This window comes from Phacochoerus africanus, chromosome 1 (genome assembly GCF_016906955.1).
Source record: "Phacochoerus africanus isolate WHEZ1 chromosome 1, ROS_Pafr_v1, whole genome shotgun sequence".
NCBI classification, from domain to species: domain Eukaryota; kingdom Metazoa; phylum Chordata; class Mammalia; order Artiodactyla; family Suidae; genus Phacochoerus; species Phacochoerus africanus.
The window spans coordinates 189,999,471-190,017,239 of NC_062544.1; the positions used below are offsets into that span (position 1 = coordinate 189,999,471).

At 40.1% G+C, this 17,769-nt stretch overlaps 1 protein-coding gene across 10 annotated transcripts in view; it reads right to left on the minus strand.

Annotated features, from left to right (window-relative positions):
* Window positions 1-2,926: 2,926 nt before the first annotated feature.
* Window positions 2,927-17,769, minus strand: part of TNIK (TRAF2 and NCK interacting kinase) — a 405,478-nt gene continuing 390,635 nt past the window's right edge. For 6 of the 10 annotated variants that reach the window (XM_047786467.1, XM_047786459.1, XM_047786438.1 and 3 more), the window contains 5 exons: window positions 16,069-16,169; window positions 12,978-13,127; window positions 11,040-11,199; window positions 10,654-10,793; window positions 2,927-8,480 (listed from right to left, as the gene is read on the minus strand). In XM_047786467.1, coding sequence (XP_047642423.1) covers window positions 8,397-8,480; window positions 10,654-10,793; window positions 11,040-11,199; window positions 12,978-13,127; window positions 16,069-16,169 — 635 coding nt within the window. In that variant the 3' untranslated portion in view covers window positions 2,927-8,396. Of the gene's footprint in view, window positions 8,481-10,653; window positions 10,816-11,039; window positions 11,200-12,953; window positions 13,128-16,068; window positions 16,170-17,769 lie in introns of those variants that run through there. The other 4 variants (XR_007135784.1, XM_047786473.1, XR_007135793.1 and 1 more) reach the window with 4 other exon arrangements.

Consider the following 17,769-nt stretch of genomic DNA (forward strand, 5'->3'; position numbering starts at 1 on the left):
TGTTATGTTGATTTATATTACATCATTTCATCATCTTCTTCCTTTATTATTTATTTGTTTATTTATTTTTGTCTTTTTGCCATTTCTTGGGCCGTTCCCATGGCATATGGAGGTTCCCAGGCCAGGGGTCTAATTGGAGCTGTAGCCACCAGCCTACGCCAGAGCCACAGCAACATGGGATCCGAGCCACGTCTGCAACCTATACCACAGCTCACGGCAACGCCGGATCCTTAACCCACTGAGCAAGGCCAGGGATCGAACCCGCAACCTCATGGTTCCTAGTCGGATTCGTTAACCACTGAGCCACGACGGGAACTCCTTCCTTTATTTTTTAAAATATTTCTTTTATTAAGTGAGCAGGAAAGTACATGATTGAACAAATCGAAACTACAAGTTGTGTGCCCTTTACAAGACTGAGTGAAACAATAAATTCATCAGAAGGCATGTGTCAATTTCCTACAACAAAACTTCATGCAACAACATTCAGTGGAGCTGAATACATACAGATGTTAGAGGCTGCCTCAGCACTATTGTCACTTGAAAGAATGATAAGACCCAAATGTCATTAGGCTTTCTCAAAACTGCATTTGGCAGGAAGATACCTTTAATATTGTTTTTCTTATTTTAGAAAAAATATGTCGTTATTTTTAAACATTTAGACCAGAAAATGAAATTCAGAATCCTCTTCCCACTTCCAGTAACTCTACACTTACTGCAATGTCAGTAGCTTCCAATGGATCATTACCTGTGTAAATGTAAGAGTTTTGAAATACTACTTTTCTCAATACTGCTGTATGACAGCCTTTCCTCCAACCCTGCAACTTGGCCTGTTAAGATGATTCATGGAGCAAGAAAGTACACCCAGGATTATAGCCAGGTGTTTTCCAACCACAGTAGCCTTCCAGGAAAGAAAATCCTTTGGATTTTCTACTTTTTACATGAAAGCAGACCTAGGCTTTTATGATAGAAACTTTGGACACAGATTTTTGTTTTGATATTGAAATGAAAATGACCTTATAGTTTTATACCTTAAAAAAATTCCAAAACTTTTTAATATTTATTTTCATTCATTCATTCATCCATTAAATACTTACTGAGTGACTACTATTTGTCAGGCTTTCTTGTAGGTACTGGAAATTGGCCAGTGAACAAAGTAAATGTAGATAAGTGCTATGAAAGGCAATAAAGTAGAGAATAAGTGGGGACTGTAAATTATTTTATATAGGTCTCTGCCAGTAAAAGTATATTTGTGCAGAAACCCAAAGAAGGGGGGGGGGAGAGCATGTCATGCAGATATGTGAGGGGGGAGTTTTCAGACAGAGGAAACAGCCAGGGCAAAGACCCTGAGACAGAAGCATGCTTCGAGGGTCTTCTGGTCAAAGCAAGGGGGGCAGTGTAGCTTGAGCAAAGTGAACTAGGGAAAGAGTAGATGAAGTCAGAGGGGTGGTGTTAGTGGTTGGGGTGAGGCATAGCGTAGGTCAGATTTATTGGGGTCTTACAGGCCATTGTAAGGACATTGAGATTCTGAGTGAGATGAGAAGACATTGATCACTTGAGCAGAAAAGTGGCATAACCCAGGATGTTGGTGTATGTTTGTAAAGCATCATCTCAGGTAAGATGTGCATTGTCTCAGCTTGGATTACGGATATTTTCTCTAAAGCTGAGGGGAACACTTTTTTTTTTTTTTTTTTTTTTTTAAGGATTGCATGTGGTATGTGAAAAGGAATTAAGGGAAACTATAATATTTTATGGTCTGGATGAACAAAATTGCCATTTACTGACATAGAGAAGACTGTAATGAGAGTTAATTGGTAGGTGGGGTGCAAATTAGTTTAGTTTTGAACATGTCAAGTTTGATATACCAATTACACATCCAGTGAAAATGTTAAGTATGTAGTTAGACATAAATCTTGTTTTCAGAAAAGAGGTTAGGGCTGGAGATAAAAATGTGGGTATTGTTCATATATAGATGGCTTTTCATGTCCCAAGACTAGAAGCAGTCACTTAGAGAGGGGGGTGTTCAGTGTTGGATACTCCAGGAACTCAGCAAAGGAGATGAAGAAAGAATGGCCAGAGAGGCGAGAGAACATGAGAGGGATGGTCCAGAGCCAAGAAACTTCTTCAAGAAGGAAGGAATTATAACCTGTGTCAAAGACCGCAGATAAAGCAGTCTTTGTGTGCAGGGTGACATAAGAGACCTGGCCATTGCCTTTGACAGCAGGGACATCACTGGTCTAAGGAGCCAGAGCTGCTGTGGATGGGGATGGAACTCTTGTTTGAGTTGGTTCAAACAACCAAGGGAGGAGAGGAATTGGAGATGGAAAGTATACCCAGGTCCCCCCTTGGAGAATTTGTGTGTGTGTGTGTGTGTGTGTGTGTATGTGTGTGTGTGTGTGAAGGCAAGCGAAACAAACAAACAAACATAAAAACAAAAACAAAAACAAAACAGGAAGGGTAATGGGGCAGAGGATGTTTATGATATAAGAGATAGCAGCGGGAATGTAGCAAGAACCTCCAACAGGATGGGTGAAGCTAGTGTTGCAGGAGAGAGAGAGAAGAAGACTGTTAGGGTGATGGCATTTATTTGGTGAAGACAGATAGGATCCACCCAGAACAAAGGGGAAGAAATTGCTGGCTACTAGCTAAGGAAGGGGGTGCAGTAATTGGTCATGGTAAGTTTCACTGGTCAAGATCAGGAAATTGAGAAGCCAGGGTATATGTAGGATTGTCTAAGTGGATAATGAAATCACCAAAAATTAATGGTGTTGGAGACAGACGGCGGCAATGGGCTAAAAGCCAAATACTGAAGCAATGAGGGGTAGTGACTGAAGGCAACTAGACAATTTACAAGCTGATGGGAAGAACTTCAAAGCATTGAAGTGTTTAGGAGGAAGAAGTGGCAATGAAGAACAAGCAGGCATCCTACTACTATCAATATTTTATTATTCACATTTTGATAGAGATAACATAAAATCGTATATTCCAAGGCATGGCAGTCACAGTATGGGAAAATCTCGGCTTAGAATGTACCAAATCATTTCTAACTACTGCTTGGAACAATCTTAGAAAACAGTAACTGAAGGCCTTTTGTATGCAGGGAAAAAAGATACTTGAAAGTAACCAAAAGGTTCAGACTAGAAAATATGCCAAGATTTCCTTCCCTTATATCTTGACACAGGTGAGACTTATCCAGTTTCAGCACATTTTGACAATTTAAAACACTTTAGAAAACTGGAAATTTAAACAATGTAAACACTTGTAGGCATAGCAAAATGATAGTTGTCCTTTCTCATATTATAAATTTGGCATTTCTACAGTTATGTTAACATTGTAAATAAGACAGCTAAAACGCACAAAAATAGTTTCACAACACCCAATTTAAAAATTCATCCAAGCTGTCATCTTTTTTTCTTCTCCTGCTGTAGATTTATTTCTTACTGTCACCTAACATCTGAAATTCTGATTCAGAGTGATGTCTGAGGTTTAAAATAAACCATCATATGGAATTCCTTAACACTACCCCCAAGGGAGAGATAGGAGGAAGGGGCAACTGGGGCATAGATGTTTGCTATAGACAAACAATAATCTACTGGTGGAAATGAAAGCACACCTTTATTCCAGTATTTGCCCAGATTCAACTGTGCAATGCATCTCAGTGTGGTAAGAGCAAACCATCAAAACCAGACCTTATTGTATAAGGAATTGAGTTAGTTTGAAGCTATCTGCACAAAGCCAAAAATCCTAAAACTTCAGATCATTTCTATTTTAAATTGTATCTTCCAGTCTGCATCCAAATGTTTGGCATCATGGACACAGAGTCCAAGATTTTGATCTAAATTTAAAATAACTCAAAACGTATCCAGGGATTTTTGTCTTAAAACGCTTTTATGAGGATTCTTATTTTGGTGCATTCTGGCACTTTCTGGAATGGCAGCCTTAGGAGAATAAAGTTCAAAGCAGAGAGTTATGGCTTCATACAGTTTAATGCTATGCAAAATTTTGAATATTCTAGTTGCCTATGGGAAAAAAATCCAAGAACAATGATACAGTGTGGAAATCAAACAACACTAGAAAATGTTTGGTAGAAATGTACAAACTGTCAGTTTTGAACTTAACACATTCTCAGGAGGCTTCCTTTTATGTCAGGGCTTTGGAAAGATCAGTTTATATCCATTTTGAGACCCATAAAAGGACAGCAGCACATCAAGGCCAACATGTAATGGTATTTATGAGAAATATTGTCAGGTAAATGAAATCAAATGGAGACTTTTGGATTTTATGTTGTAACTATGTAGTCTCAGGGGAGGCCATTTTTGAGTTTGTTTATTATTCTTTGATTTGGCTAAACTTAAAGTCTTTAGGAATGAACTAAAAGGTAAATAACAATTCACAGAAACCACTGAGATGGTCAGAACATAGAATCAGGAGACATGTAAATACTGGGAGCGTGGCAGGGTCATTCAGAATTGCCATCAGCATGTTGTGGATATTCTCTTTTCCTCCAGAGGGCTGAAAAAGTTTGAGCAGTAGCTCTATCTTCTTTCTTAAAAATAATGTAGCACATCTTATCTCTTAAAGCAATCAGCACAAATGCCAAGTGATGCCTGTTCAAGCAGACTTTCAAAGACAGCACGCACTATTGACACAAAGAGCTCTTTAACATTTCAAGAATACAGTGACGTGAACTGGGACACATACTAGTAGGGAAAAACATTTTTGTTTTTAACTTCATGGAATGTGAGGTCAGACTTCAGCCACTTCCTCATCTGGCAATGGACAAAACCAAAATGGCTCTGGCTTGCATTTCACATCTCTTTCTAATCTACTGCACAGGAGGGACCAGAGACACCAATTACTGATAAGTCACAATAGCAGACAGAAAACTGTTAGTAGATCTAACCAGGAATTAAGATGCTTTCAGGAAATGTGTACTCCATGCGATGTATGTAAGTGTATCTTGGAAAGCAATGTCAAAGTGTTAGAAAAATGGAGTCCCTGTTTGAGTGGCCTTGTGGGATGTCACCTGTGTCTTAAACTGTGCTGTTGAAATAACTCTATGTCTTCTTGAAGCACTGTTTGGAAGTCTTCAAGGAAAATGAGATCTATCTAGAGTCATTAGATTCTATGTGGAACCTAGGGCAAGCTGTCCATCACTTACACTGTATGCAAGGACAGTGGTCTGAATGTCACTGGCATGGGGCGGGGGACACTCACCATTTAAAGGCTATCTGTTCTCACCACCCACTGCATAGAGGAAGCCTTGGTGCAGTGTCCCCGACTACCACCCAGCAATGACGGTCACCCAAAAGACACTGGCCCATGACAATGGTCTGGGCAGCCATGGTGGATTTTACTATGATTCTCAATTTAGAGAAACAAGGATTGAAAAGATCTAGTGAAACTTACTTTAGGGGAAGGCTCAGTTTCTCTTTGTGTAGAAGTCTTAATAAAAATTTCTTTATCTTTTGAAACTAGTTAGCTTCAGGTTTTAGTTTAAGTTTCCCTGTAGGGGTTTTCTCTCTAGAACTGGCTCATTTTATTTTTAAGATGATATTAAGATGGATGAAAAACACAACCACCCCTACGCCCCCACCAAAAAAAGAATTAAAGCAAACCAAAAAGTTGGGAACTGTTATGAGCCATAAGAACAGCTATTCCGAAATATTCTGCATGACCTAGGACTCAGTACGTCAGGGCTAGGGCTTGCCCTGATGGAGGAAAACGTATTTTTGGAGATAAAAGCTACAAGGAATTCTTTAGAAATCTTTTAAGGAGCACAGATTTGTGGAGGCCCTTTTAAATTTGGTTTTGCCTTGTACTCTGTGTAAAATATCTGTACAAAAATATAAAAGGCATGGCTTGATGTTTAACGTCTGTGTTTTATTGTTGTTGGCACCAGAAAAGCTCATGTTCTATGTTATGTCACTGTACATACTGTAAACAAGACTGCATTAATATTGTTTTCTTATGTTTTTTTGTTCCAATGAATCTAGGTTTTAAAAAATACATTCACAAACTACCTTATGTTTAAACACAATGATTCCCTTTTATTTCTTAACTGTACCCCAAATCCCACAATAAAAAAATCACTTAAAGCTGTGTGTTTCAAACTTATCACTTAGAAATAAAAACAAAACAAACATACAAACAAAGATCAGTTTGCAACATAATTTAAAGAAGCTTCTGGTTTAAAATACCACAGCAGCAATATAAAGAGCTGATGGCAATCACATTCAGGGATGAAACCCAAATCAATATATCTTGTCCATGTCAGCATCCAATTACAGTAGTTGTTAAATTCAATCCAAAACGTTATTGCTGAATTTGTTGCATGGAATTTGCAAAGATAGCATTGTTCAGCAGCAGAACCTTCTCAGTAAAAATGAGAACAGGAGGATTTCATTGCTTTTGAGAGCTAAAGGGACCACAATGAGGACATCTTGGTGATCACCTCAAGATAATCCTCAGTTCCATTCCTGTGTTACCTGCTTGAAATAAATGCAAATGACAATCACCTTTATGGGAGGCAGGATCATCTACCTCTGAAACTAGAATATGTTCCCTTTCCTGTCCCCCCTTGCCCAAACCACCAGACTGAAATGGCTCCATTTTCCTAATGTGTATTTCGTTCTCATTAATAGTACATCAGCTGCTCATGGATTTAGGCAAAATCAGTAGGATCATAGATTTTTAAAATATGCTTACAGTAATTGTTTTCTCCAGAAACAAGCCACATTAGTTTTGTTGTTGTTTGATTACTTTTCTCCAATTTTTCAAGAAGGATAATTTGGTCAACTACTGTTTTATTTTAAAATTATTGAATTCACCTGAGATTGCCAGTTGAGCTCTCTATATGTCTCCTGGAGATAACACTGCTGTGATGAACAGTAAAACAAAACAAACAAAACGAGGTAGGTTAAAACAGGAAGCGCAACACAGATATTGTTTTGCAACACCTTGATACCACAGGCGGCCATGCTTGTAGCTTTGGAAAAAAAAAATCCCAGACAGTCACATAACAGTTCGAATCATCCGTTTAAGAGTTTATAAGGACACGAGTCAACCTGAACTAAATACATACATATCTCTGCACAAATATTGTTTACCGTATGTTGGGTAATTTGGAGGAAGGTAAAATGATTAGGGTCTCAGAATTTTGGCCAAAGCCTTGCTTTCAACTTCTATAAAATCTGAACCAGTGATGCCTGCTGGGTCTCAGGCAGGCTTAGTAGTCTAGTCCCTTCTCTCACCAACCCAGAGAGAACACAGGCAGCTCAGAAACATTTATTATTATTATTTTTTCAGTCACAGTTTTCATCTGGAGAAAGTGGCACCCTCAGGAGAAAGCTGGGAATGACCAGAGCCTGGTTGTCATTTATTTCCCAATTCCTGAAAAGAACTCAACAGGCTTAACTCCCAACGAAGCCTGAACAGAGTGACTTCTTAGGTGGGGAGCTTTGCACATTAAAAAAAAAAAATGTGTGTGTGTGTGTTTGTATGCATTTTTAGCTTGTTTCCAGAAGCTCTTTCTGTTTGACCCCATCTGTCATCCCGCCTTTTGCCCTGAACTGTTGCATAATCACTGAGGGAATATCTTATTAGAGAGCCCCTCATCCAGTGGAGCCAACTCAACTCAATGGCACTACTATCCCATTGTACAGGGCCAACTCAAATAGGGCCTGTCCCCACAAACGGTAGCTGATTTTATTAGTCTAAGGCTAGTAGTTTAGCCATTTAAAATCTATTTCCCAAAAGAGGGGAAAACTACTATTTTTCTTCTCTTTTAAAAATTCATTAGCAGTTGCTATCAAAAAGCAACCTTTTGGGTTGGTGAAGGCGGAAGTTCTGAAATCACCCCACTATGCAGTTATAGCCTTCAGTGTAAAGAGATAAGGTACATTTATTGTGCTGTCTCTCACCACTTGAAATTGGAAATTTTACAACATATCATATACTTAAACCTAGCAGGCAGACAGAATTAAAAACAGACATTTTTTCTCAGTATGCATTCTCTCCCCATTCTTACAAAGTAAGGGGGTAAAGAAAAAAAGTAACAAAACAAAACAATCCACCGTAACACAGCTTAATCATAAGAGCACACAATATTTGTTTCTATCCCTAACTCCGAAGGGTACATGGTCCATCTTTGTCCACAGACAACGCAGCATTCTTGGGGATCTCCTGGAAATTCCTGCCACCCTTTTCTCTCCTTCTCAACCAGGCTGCAACATTGAAAGATGGACTGTATTGGGACGGGTAGAGGGAGAGGAAAAGGGGAAAGCGGTATGTTCAACCAAGCCTTCTGATTCTGCCTCTAGACTGGCATAAGTCCACATGAGTTATGTTCTTTTAAATTAGAAATAACGCCATGAAGATAAGTGCCAAGTGCTCTTCTGTTACCAGTTCATCATGGAATTTCTGTTGAGGGTCATGAAAAACACTTGGCTACTTCCTCCAGATCGCACGGATGCAAAAAATACCTGTTTGAAATTAAAAAAAAGTTAGTTCAACTGCATGGTTTTTTTCCCTCTTTTCTTCAACCGTCCATCCATTTTCTCTCACATGTCCTATCCTTGCCATGTGTCAGCATTTAAGACTCAAGGGCAGGTGTTTATAAAGTGCCTTTTAATACAGTGCATCCTCTGCCTTTATTCCTATAGTGGTTGCTATTACTTATCATGGTATTGGCCTTCAGGGACCCAGAAGGGGCTATATCTTGATTTGGAGCAACCCTTTGGGGGTTCACATTTTACAAGGGAGTTTCCTACTGGGAAAATATGCTGGATTTCTGGTCTAGGATACAACAGGTCCTTTGTTAATTTTTGCAAAACCACATGGGCTCCCCTTTGCTCTCTCATTATGACGAGAGGGCGGACCTTGGGAATGAAGAGAATCCTGTCGACTTCACAAAGTCAAGGGGGAACGTGGGGGCTTACTGACTATGATACAACTTTGGTTATAAATTTTTAAAATAAAAAAAGTAGTTCTGGTTAGCTATGGTAAGGTGGTTAATGTCTATTCACTTTGGCATTTCAAGAGTTAACTTGTGGCTTCTCTGCTGATGAAGGCATAGCCTAGCCCAAAGGAGATCACAGCATTAATGAGAAGAACCACAGTCCATTAAGTCTGGGTCTGCTAAATCATTTTATCAAACAGCTGAGAGCAGTGAGCAAAATTTGGGGTACTGCTTGCTTGAGGTGAACATCAAGCACTGCCCTAGGAAAATAACATTCTGGGCTGTGGCCTAGCCCTTCAGTCAGCCAGCACCAAACTTTGGCCCAAGGCATTTACTTTTATCACTAGTATAAAGTCTCTGCTACTTCATTTCCACAACTTCTTCAGAAGAATGCTCTCTCCCAACAATTTAGGAAGTTCTGTGGAAATTCTTGTCATTCAACTAATGCTACATATGTAAGTAAAGCTACTGTTAGGGTCAATGAATTGAAATGGGGAAGGAAGCACAGGGGACCCATGGAAACACAATGAAGGAAAGAAAGGGCTGCTGTTCTCTCTGGGTTCTGCGTGCCCTGGCTCTAAACCTTGGACCCTGGATACTGGTGTGGTCCCAGCCTGCTCATGAGGGTGTGGACATGGTGTGGAGTAAGCTTTCTGGGATGGGTCTTCAATGAACTGGAGTGTGGGGGTCCATGCTCAGATGACTCCTAGTCTTATGATCCCCAGAGACTAGATGGTAGCTGGAGTTTTACTTGGGGTCACTTCTGTTTACTAACATCTTCTGATAAGACCCTGGAACCCTCCTTGCCATGCTCAGCTGTTGTCCACCCAGACCACACCAGGTCAGAGTAGCTGACTATTCTGGGGTTGGACTAAGACTAGCCTGGCTTCTGAGGAAGGAGCGTGGGCTAAGAGATGGACATCTGTTTAACCCATCACATTCTTTTCTATAGAGGTTTGTGTCTGCTGTTCTGGGGACAGCATTTCTAGGTTGGCCATAGTCACAAAGGATGAATCCACAAATACAGTACAGTTTAGCTACTAAAAAGTCTGGGTTAGTCTACAGGGAGGGCAAGGGAGAAGCACTGCTGCAGAATTCCCTTCTGGGCGACTGATCATGCCAGATGGACACTGCCAATTTCACTGGAAAACAGTCCCCCTACAACACTTCTGAAGAAACATGGCTGGAATGACACAGGACATGGCACTAGTTGAGTTTGTGATTTTCATTCTTTGAGGAATGGTCGACACTCTCAAAAAAGTTTATATTTCTACATGTCAAATGTTTTACATTGAAAGTTGAATATAATGTGATGGATTAGGTCCCAATAATGATTTTGTGAAAAGTCTAAAAGTGGAGTACAACGTTGACCCACTGTGAGGTGATTAATGATGGGCCAACTCTTCTAAGTGCTTAGGAGAATTTAGGGTATCTGCTGAGTTATTTTAAGGCCTGCAGGCCACAAAAGTTACTAAGAGTTTACAAGAAAGTTTTAGATGTTTTCATGTCTTTTTTGGTGTGTGAATAACATATTTTGAGGGTTCACATGAATCAAACCAAATAATGCCATTTTAAGATAATATTGATTGCTTAACACAGATGTGATTCAAATCAGTATAAAGGAAAATGAAGGTTTCACAGGTACCTGGTGGTCTCTTAAAATGCAAACACTAATGCAAATGTTGAAACGGATTTACCTTATCATTTCTTTCACATAGAAACTTTAACCTTTGAGCTCGCTTATGCATAAATACTCCATCCAAATGTCCTGTTTCCACTGACCGGATCTCAATAGCTTTCTCGCCCCAGCCCATTATCTGATTGGAATGAATGTAGGCTGTCAAAAGGAATTTCCAAAACTGCATTAAAAACATTAGATGGGCAATAACTCACAGCATCTGTTCACATCTTAACCACAAAAATGACAAACGACTTGAGATAAACGGACAAAGCAAGTCTTACAAGTGTTATTCACAGACTTTTTTTTTTTTTTTGTGGAATCAAATGGTTGTTTCACATTTCTTGACTTTCGTTTCATTTGGGGGGTGTAACTGCTGAAGGAGATAAGGAATGGTTAACCTACCCACAGACGTGGGCATTTCTCCCCATTGGAGCACCACATCCTTAGTTATCCGGCCGTAGGTGTTTACATACACCCCCTCATCCTCATAGCAAACAAGCATTTCCATTCCATCTGTTTTAGGCAAGATGACAATGGCATGAGGAGTGATATTGCCCTGAATCTAGAAGACAAAGAAAGGCCAGACATTATTCTTTTTTAAAATAAGACAGATTCTTGACTGTTAATCTCTAAGAATTGCAAAAGATAAAAATTAAAAAAAAAGGGTTTTCCTTTTTCTTTTTCCAGTTGCACTATAGGGACTGACATTTTGCTTTGCTTAATTTAACTGCTGACCTTTCCAATACCCTGGTAAATACAAACTTAGGCCCTTGGTCAAGAATCCAATTTACCTCTTCTTGAAAGCAAAAAGGACCACTACCTAGCACCTGTCCTGTGTCAAAAGAGGGCCCTTTACATAGGTAACTTCTAGCCCTTAGAATAGCTCTCCATGCTCAATGTCTTTGTCTATAGATGAGACAGCTGCATCTCAGAGGGGTTATATAATTTGACCAAAGCTGGTGATAGAATTGGGATTTGAGCACATTCTCATGAACACTGAATATCTTGTGTTTTCTATCTACTTCCAAAAAAGATGAGGAGAATGCAAGCCAGGGGAATCTGATGGAGGTTGCCTAAGTGGGGCCCAAAGTTGGGACCAAAGCAGGCTATGAACACTCAACACAGATTGTTTATTTGGGTGCTAAATAAGAGGATAATCCAAATTAATGGCTTGCTGAGAAAAAGAAATTAAAAATTACCATTCATTTAAAAAAAAAAAAAAAAACATTCTGTTCAAATAAATGTAGATTGACTTGTTCAAGAAAGAGAGACACGGTGTTGCTCTGATCCCCTGGTTGAGAATGTCATGGTAGTGCAACAGGTGCTTGCTGGACATGAATGAGGACAATCACCACGATGGCCCTGTCTCCTCACCAAGAGTCCTCTGTGCACATAGACACACACGCACATGCGCACACACACACACACGTGTGCACACACATGGCAGCATGAAAAGCTGTGATGCAGCAATGATGACATGTGTCATGCACTAAAACCACTTCTTTTCAATTGTTGTACTTCTTTGGAGTAAAGTCTTTAAACTCCCAAAATACCAAACAGCAACAGATTGGGTTTCTACCCTAAGTTAGCCTTGGGATTACATATATATAGGAAACAGAATTTACACTGCATTCATCCTACTGCATGAAACCAGCGTAGCATTTCCTTTAAAAGTCATGTTTTAAGCAATGTGTCAGTATAGTGATATTAATATTACAATTTGCAGGGCCCTGTGCCAAGTACTTTAGATGTTTCACCTCATTAAATACTGATAATAACCCTGTATGATGGGTCCTTTTAGCCCCATTTTATAGATGTGAAAGCTGAGGGTTGGAAAGGCTGCCTAATGCATCCATTATTGCAAAGCAAAAACATGCTAGAGCCTGAGTATGTGCTCTGGTTTGATTCCACCACATCAAATTGTAAAGAGGAACACAAATAGCAAGAAAAGGACAATTGGCCTTCTCTCACATAAAATGAACCTATTTCCTTCAAAAACTGAAACTAGGAGCTCATCTATTGTGCTCTTGCTTAAAAAACAGAATGCTACCCTTGCAGAAAAACATTATATGCATTTTAGTGTAAAATCCAATGAGACAAAATGTCCAGCTAATAGCAAATAAGTGCTATTATGCGTTACTCAGTTTTAAGCAGCCTTAACGAATTAAATTTACATGTTTTATTTATTAACAGCATCATCTATTTAGTGAAGGCTGAAAGTCCATCTGCTTTACTGATTAGTCAAAGTTAGCATGAGTTCCACTAAACAGGTGCTGAAACAAATCTGTACATGCAGGTTGTTGTACTGAGTGCCTTGACAGTCCGCTTCCAGGAACTTACATGAGATGGTATGTAGATATCATAAGAGTTTCCTGAATCAACATCAATTACATGGAAACCAGTATGCGAACCAAAAATAACCTTTAATCTTTGACCTTCTTCTACTGTGAGATCAACAAGCAGTGGCTTGTGCTGGAGATCTGCAAAAGACTAAAAATCACCACATGAGTGTCCACATCATTCAAAGAAGTTATCTTAATAATTTTTTCCTTGAGCTATTTCCTGTGGAAGTTCATGTCTAATTTTCTTTTTTCTTTTTCTTTTTTTTTTGTCTTTTTAGTTATTTCTTGGGCCGCTCCCGCGGCATATGGAGGTTCCCAGGCTAGGGGTAGAATCGGAGCTGCAGCCACCGGCCTACGCCAGAGCCACAGCAACGCGGGATCCGAGCCGCATCTGCGACCTACAACCACAGCTCACGGCAATGCCGGATCGTTAACCCACTGAGCAAGGGCAGGGACCGAACCCGCAACCTCATGGTTCCTAGTTGGATTCGTTAACCACTGCGCCACGACGGGAACTCCCATGTCTAATTTTCTTAAACCGAAAGGCTAGGAAATCTTTCCCCTTCCTTCCTCCCTCCCTCCCTTCCCCTTTCTCTCTTTCTCCTCTCTCTTTCTTCTTTTTTCTTTCTTTCTTTCTTTCTTTCTTTCTTTCTTTCTTTCTTTCTTTTCTTTTCTTTCTTTCTTTCTTCTTCCTTCCTTCCTTCCTTCCTTCCTTCCTTCCTTCCTTCCTTCCTTCCTTCCTTCCTTTCTTTCTTTCTTTCTTTCTTTCTTTCTTTCTTTCTTTCTTTCTTTCTTTCTTTCTTTCTCTTTCTTCCCTCCCTTCCTCCCTTTCTTTCCTTTTTTCTTTTCTTTCTCTTTCTTTCAAGGGTAATTGATTTACAATGTTGTCCCAATTTCTGCTGTACAGCAAAGGGACCCAGACAAACATATACATACACATTCTTTTACTTATATTATATTTCTTTCAGTATTAGGTTTATCTCTATGCTGGCTCTAGGAGGAAGAGCTTGGCACCCATTTCTCTACCCCTTGTCCTCCAGGGCAGAGAAGATGGTCTACAGTTGCCACTTCATCGTGTATGAAACACTTGTGCCTGGGTGCTGCTGTTTTTTTCCTCTTTATTTCTGGCCTTTTCTCTAAGAAGAAGGTCCAGTCACTTCTCTGGGTCCCTCCTTCCCAAGTGACAGCCAGGTCCGTGCAGAGACAGCCTGGGCGGGCAGTGGGCTGGCTCTGTGCTAAGCCTGTTCAGGATTAACAGGCACATACTCTGGTTCTGACCATCCTTCTGTGAGGGAGTGCATCAGATTGACACTTTCTCTAATTTGGGCCATCTCAAGACTCATGGTTTACACTGGCTACTGGGTTTAACTAACAAGGAAAAAAAGCTTCAGCCGTGTTTATTGTAGTTCTGTATATTAGAACCCAGAGTCTAAGCCCTAACTAGCTGTTTTCTTTTGCCATTATTTAATCCACACTCTCCCTGTATTGACCTTGAAGTCTGGGAGGGTCTTTGTGAAACCACAGGTGCCTCAGCTATGATGCCATGGCCACCTAACAGACCCCTCCCTCCTCATGTTACAATGATGCTAACATCCTTCCCATGTATGGGAGGTTTGAGGTTCATCTCCTTGTCCTACGGCAGGGCTTGACACCCTGCCAGCTCCAGTCTTTCCTGTTCAAGTCCTTGCCTTTGCTCGTCCCTCTTTCCAGGCTGGGCAAGGTTTGCTGAACAAAGCATTTTGCACTCAACTGTTCACTTTGGCTAGTGAACGGATGGCGGTAACTTCAGAACTGGAACAGGATCTTGACTGAAAAGCTTTGGCGAAGACAGATTTTGGCAGAACAGCAGCACCACTTCAGTTTTCAGGAGCCAGGCCTTAAGTGTTATTACTAACCTAATGCATTCCCCCAATTTTTCTCCATAAGCAGGGTTATGGAGGGGAGCCCATTTCCATGGATGAACCTATCTTCCTGAGCACATCACAGATGAGCTCCTTGTGCTAAGAACAAGATTGAAGTGGGGTGATTCAGCCTTGATGAGGGCCACATAATGTTCCCAAGGCAGCTTCTGCCCTCACATGGCATTAAGAAAGAACATAATGGGTCAAAGAAAGGTAACAGTCATAAAGGTAGGGAGAAAAAGTGGGGGCCATGGAGATTTTATAAGGAGAGAGATGTAGGCAGAAAGAAAGAATGAACAGAAGATAAATTCACACTGGTTCTGGACAGACTGTATAGCTTTGAAAACATCAGGGTGCCTATAAATACTGGTCCTTCTGGCATTTGGGGGTCAACTTCCATGAGCTGGAGTCAACAGGACCAGCATATCCCAGTCTTAATTCTGTTGAAGCTCATGAGTGATCAAGCCAGCCATGGTGGGTACAGACTTAGATAAGATAAAAAATGAAAAAGTGTCAAAATTGAAGGATGCAGAGAAACCTGGCCAGTTCTATATGTGATTACATTTAGTATTCATTTTAGAGCAGTCCAATAAGCAATGGGGATATAGGAGCATCAAGTGAGTTTTAGGGACTTGACCCAAAAGGCTTAAGAGGATTATAAAATTTAGAGACTCAGTTCAACTTTGAGATTCAGTGCTGCTGTTGGTCTGCCTTTTTCAGACGAAATATCAGACAGTGACCTAGTTGGGTGGCTGTCAATGAATTTCATTGCCTAAGATCACAATGAATGGTTTGCCTGGTAACCATTCCATACTAAATCTCACTTTGAAATGACGATGCATAGACCTGAAATGGAGGAGAGGGTACCCAAATTTTAATTTCACCAGCTCAATACCATTTACTAATACCTAGTCGTCACAAACAAATATGAGTTCTCACATTTTTTTTTGGCCTTGCCTGTGGCATGTGGAAATTCCCAGGCCAGGGATTGAACCTGAGCCATAGCAGTGACAATGTCAGATCCTAACCGCTAGACCACTACGGAACTCCTGAGTTCCTACACTTTTAAAGAGGTTTATTATACATAGAAAAATTGGTGCTAGTCTATGTGAAAGATGGATCACTGTTAACTGGTGGGAACCTAAACTAAAAAATAGGACCTTGTTAGGAAATCACATGCCTGCTTACCTTAAATGCCATGAACTTATGATAAGGTTTAGGAGCCCAAGCATATATCTCCACAGCATTCTTTAAGGCAATCACCAAGAATTTGATCCTTTCATATTTAACTGTAATAGAAAAAGTATTACTTAAAAAATGTTTATTCAAAAAATGTTTTTATGGCCACATCTGTGGCATATGGAAGTTCCCAGGCTAGGGGTCGAATCAGAGCTGCAGCTGCTGGCCTATGCCACAGTCATAGCAATGCCAGATCTGAGCTGTATCTGCAACCTACACTGCAGCTCATGGCAACGCCAGATCCTTAACCACTGAGAGTCCACGGATTGAACCCACATCCTCATGGATACTAGTCGGGTTTGTTACCTCTGATCCACAATGGGAACTCCCTATTCAAATTTTTGTATTAACAGAGATGTAAATCACTATCTATGCATATACATGATTGTCTTTAACTACTAGATATAGATGTGAATTATTCATTGTAAGAAGACTCTGTATAAATATCCTTCATGTTTTCTAGCCTAGCTTTTGTGCTGTTTTTGGCTGCTCTGTGGCATATGGAGCTCCTGGGCCAAGGATCAGATCTGATCTGTAGCCACAAACTAAGCTACAGCTGTGGCAACACCAGATCATTAACCCACTGTGCCTGGTCAGGGATTGAACCCTTGTCCCAGTGCTCCCAAGACACTGCTGATCCCATTGTGCCATAGCGGGAGCTTTCCTTACCTAGCTTTTATGTTCACCCACATATATGTAGCTGAGAGCTGGTAAGACAAGATGGTAGAAAAACCAACAAATGGGTAGAGACATAATGGCTTTCATTTGCTTTTATTCAAATTTGGATTCCAGTTATCAGGAATTTAAAAAGGATCAGTGCCCTTAATGTGAGACCCCAGACAGACCTCTCTCCCTGCTATGTGAAGTTGTAACAAAAAGACAACTGTCTGTGAACCAGGGTGGGGGCTGTCACCAGACATTGAATCTACCAGCGCCTTAACCCTGCACTTCCCAGCCTCCAGAACTGTGAAAAATCAATTCCTGTTGTTTATAAGCTACCTGGTCTATGACATTCAGTTACAGCAGCTTGAACAGACCAAGATAGTACACATGGTTGTCTTTTTCTGTATAAAATGTTTGAACAAACAGAATATAATATGTCCAAAGAAATTAGTCCAGGATAACTGACCAAACTCTTCCTCTCTCAGCTCTTCTTCCATAGCATGCCTCCCACTCCTGTTCACACATTCTGTCTTTAATATACTTTCAACTACTTTGGTAGCAATTTATTTTTATTTTTTTAAATGACACGGTAATAATGTTATTTAAATTTTTTTTTCAGTTACAGATATTATTACCAACTTTATACTATGAAAAGGATTTACTCTTATAATCATCTCTCTCTAGTTCTCTCTTTCAAACATACACATTTCTTCCTCTCCCGCACCTCCAATACAGTTACATGTAACATTTTTGGTTAAGTCAATGTCCTGTGTTTGAATTATTATTGTTCATAGATGAGTCACACAGTATACCATTACTATATTGTCTTTCTTGTTTTCTCCATTTTTCACTTCCTTATTTTCTATGTATCTATCTCTAAGCACATGCAAACTTTGTTAGTGCTCTAAACGCCTTTAATGCAGTCAAATACAGCAGGTAATCCTTTAGTAACATTTTCTTTTCCTTGGAGGTTCCTCTTCTGGAACC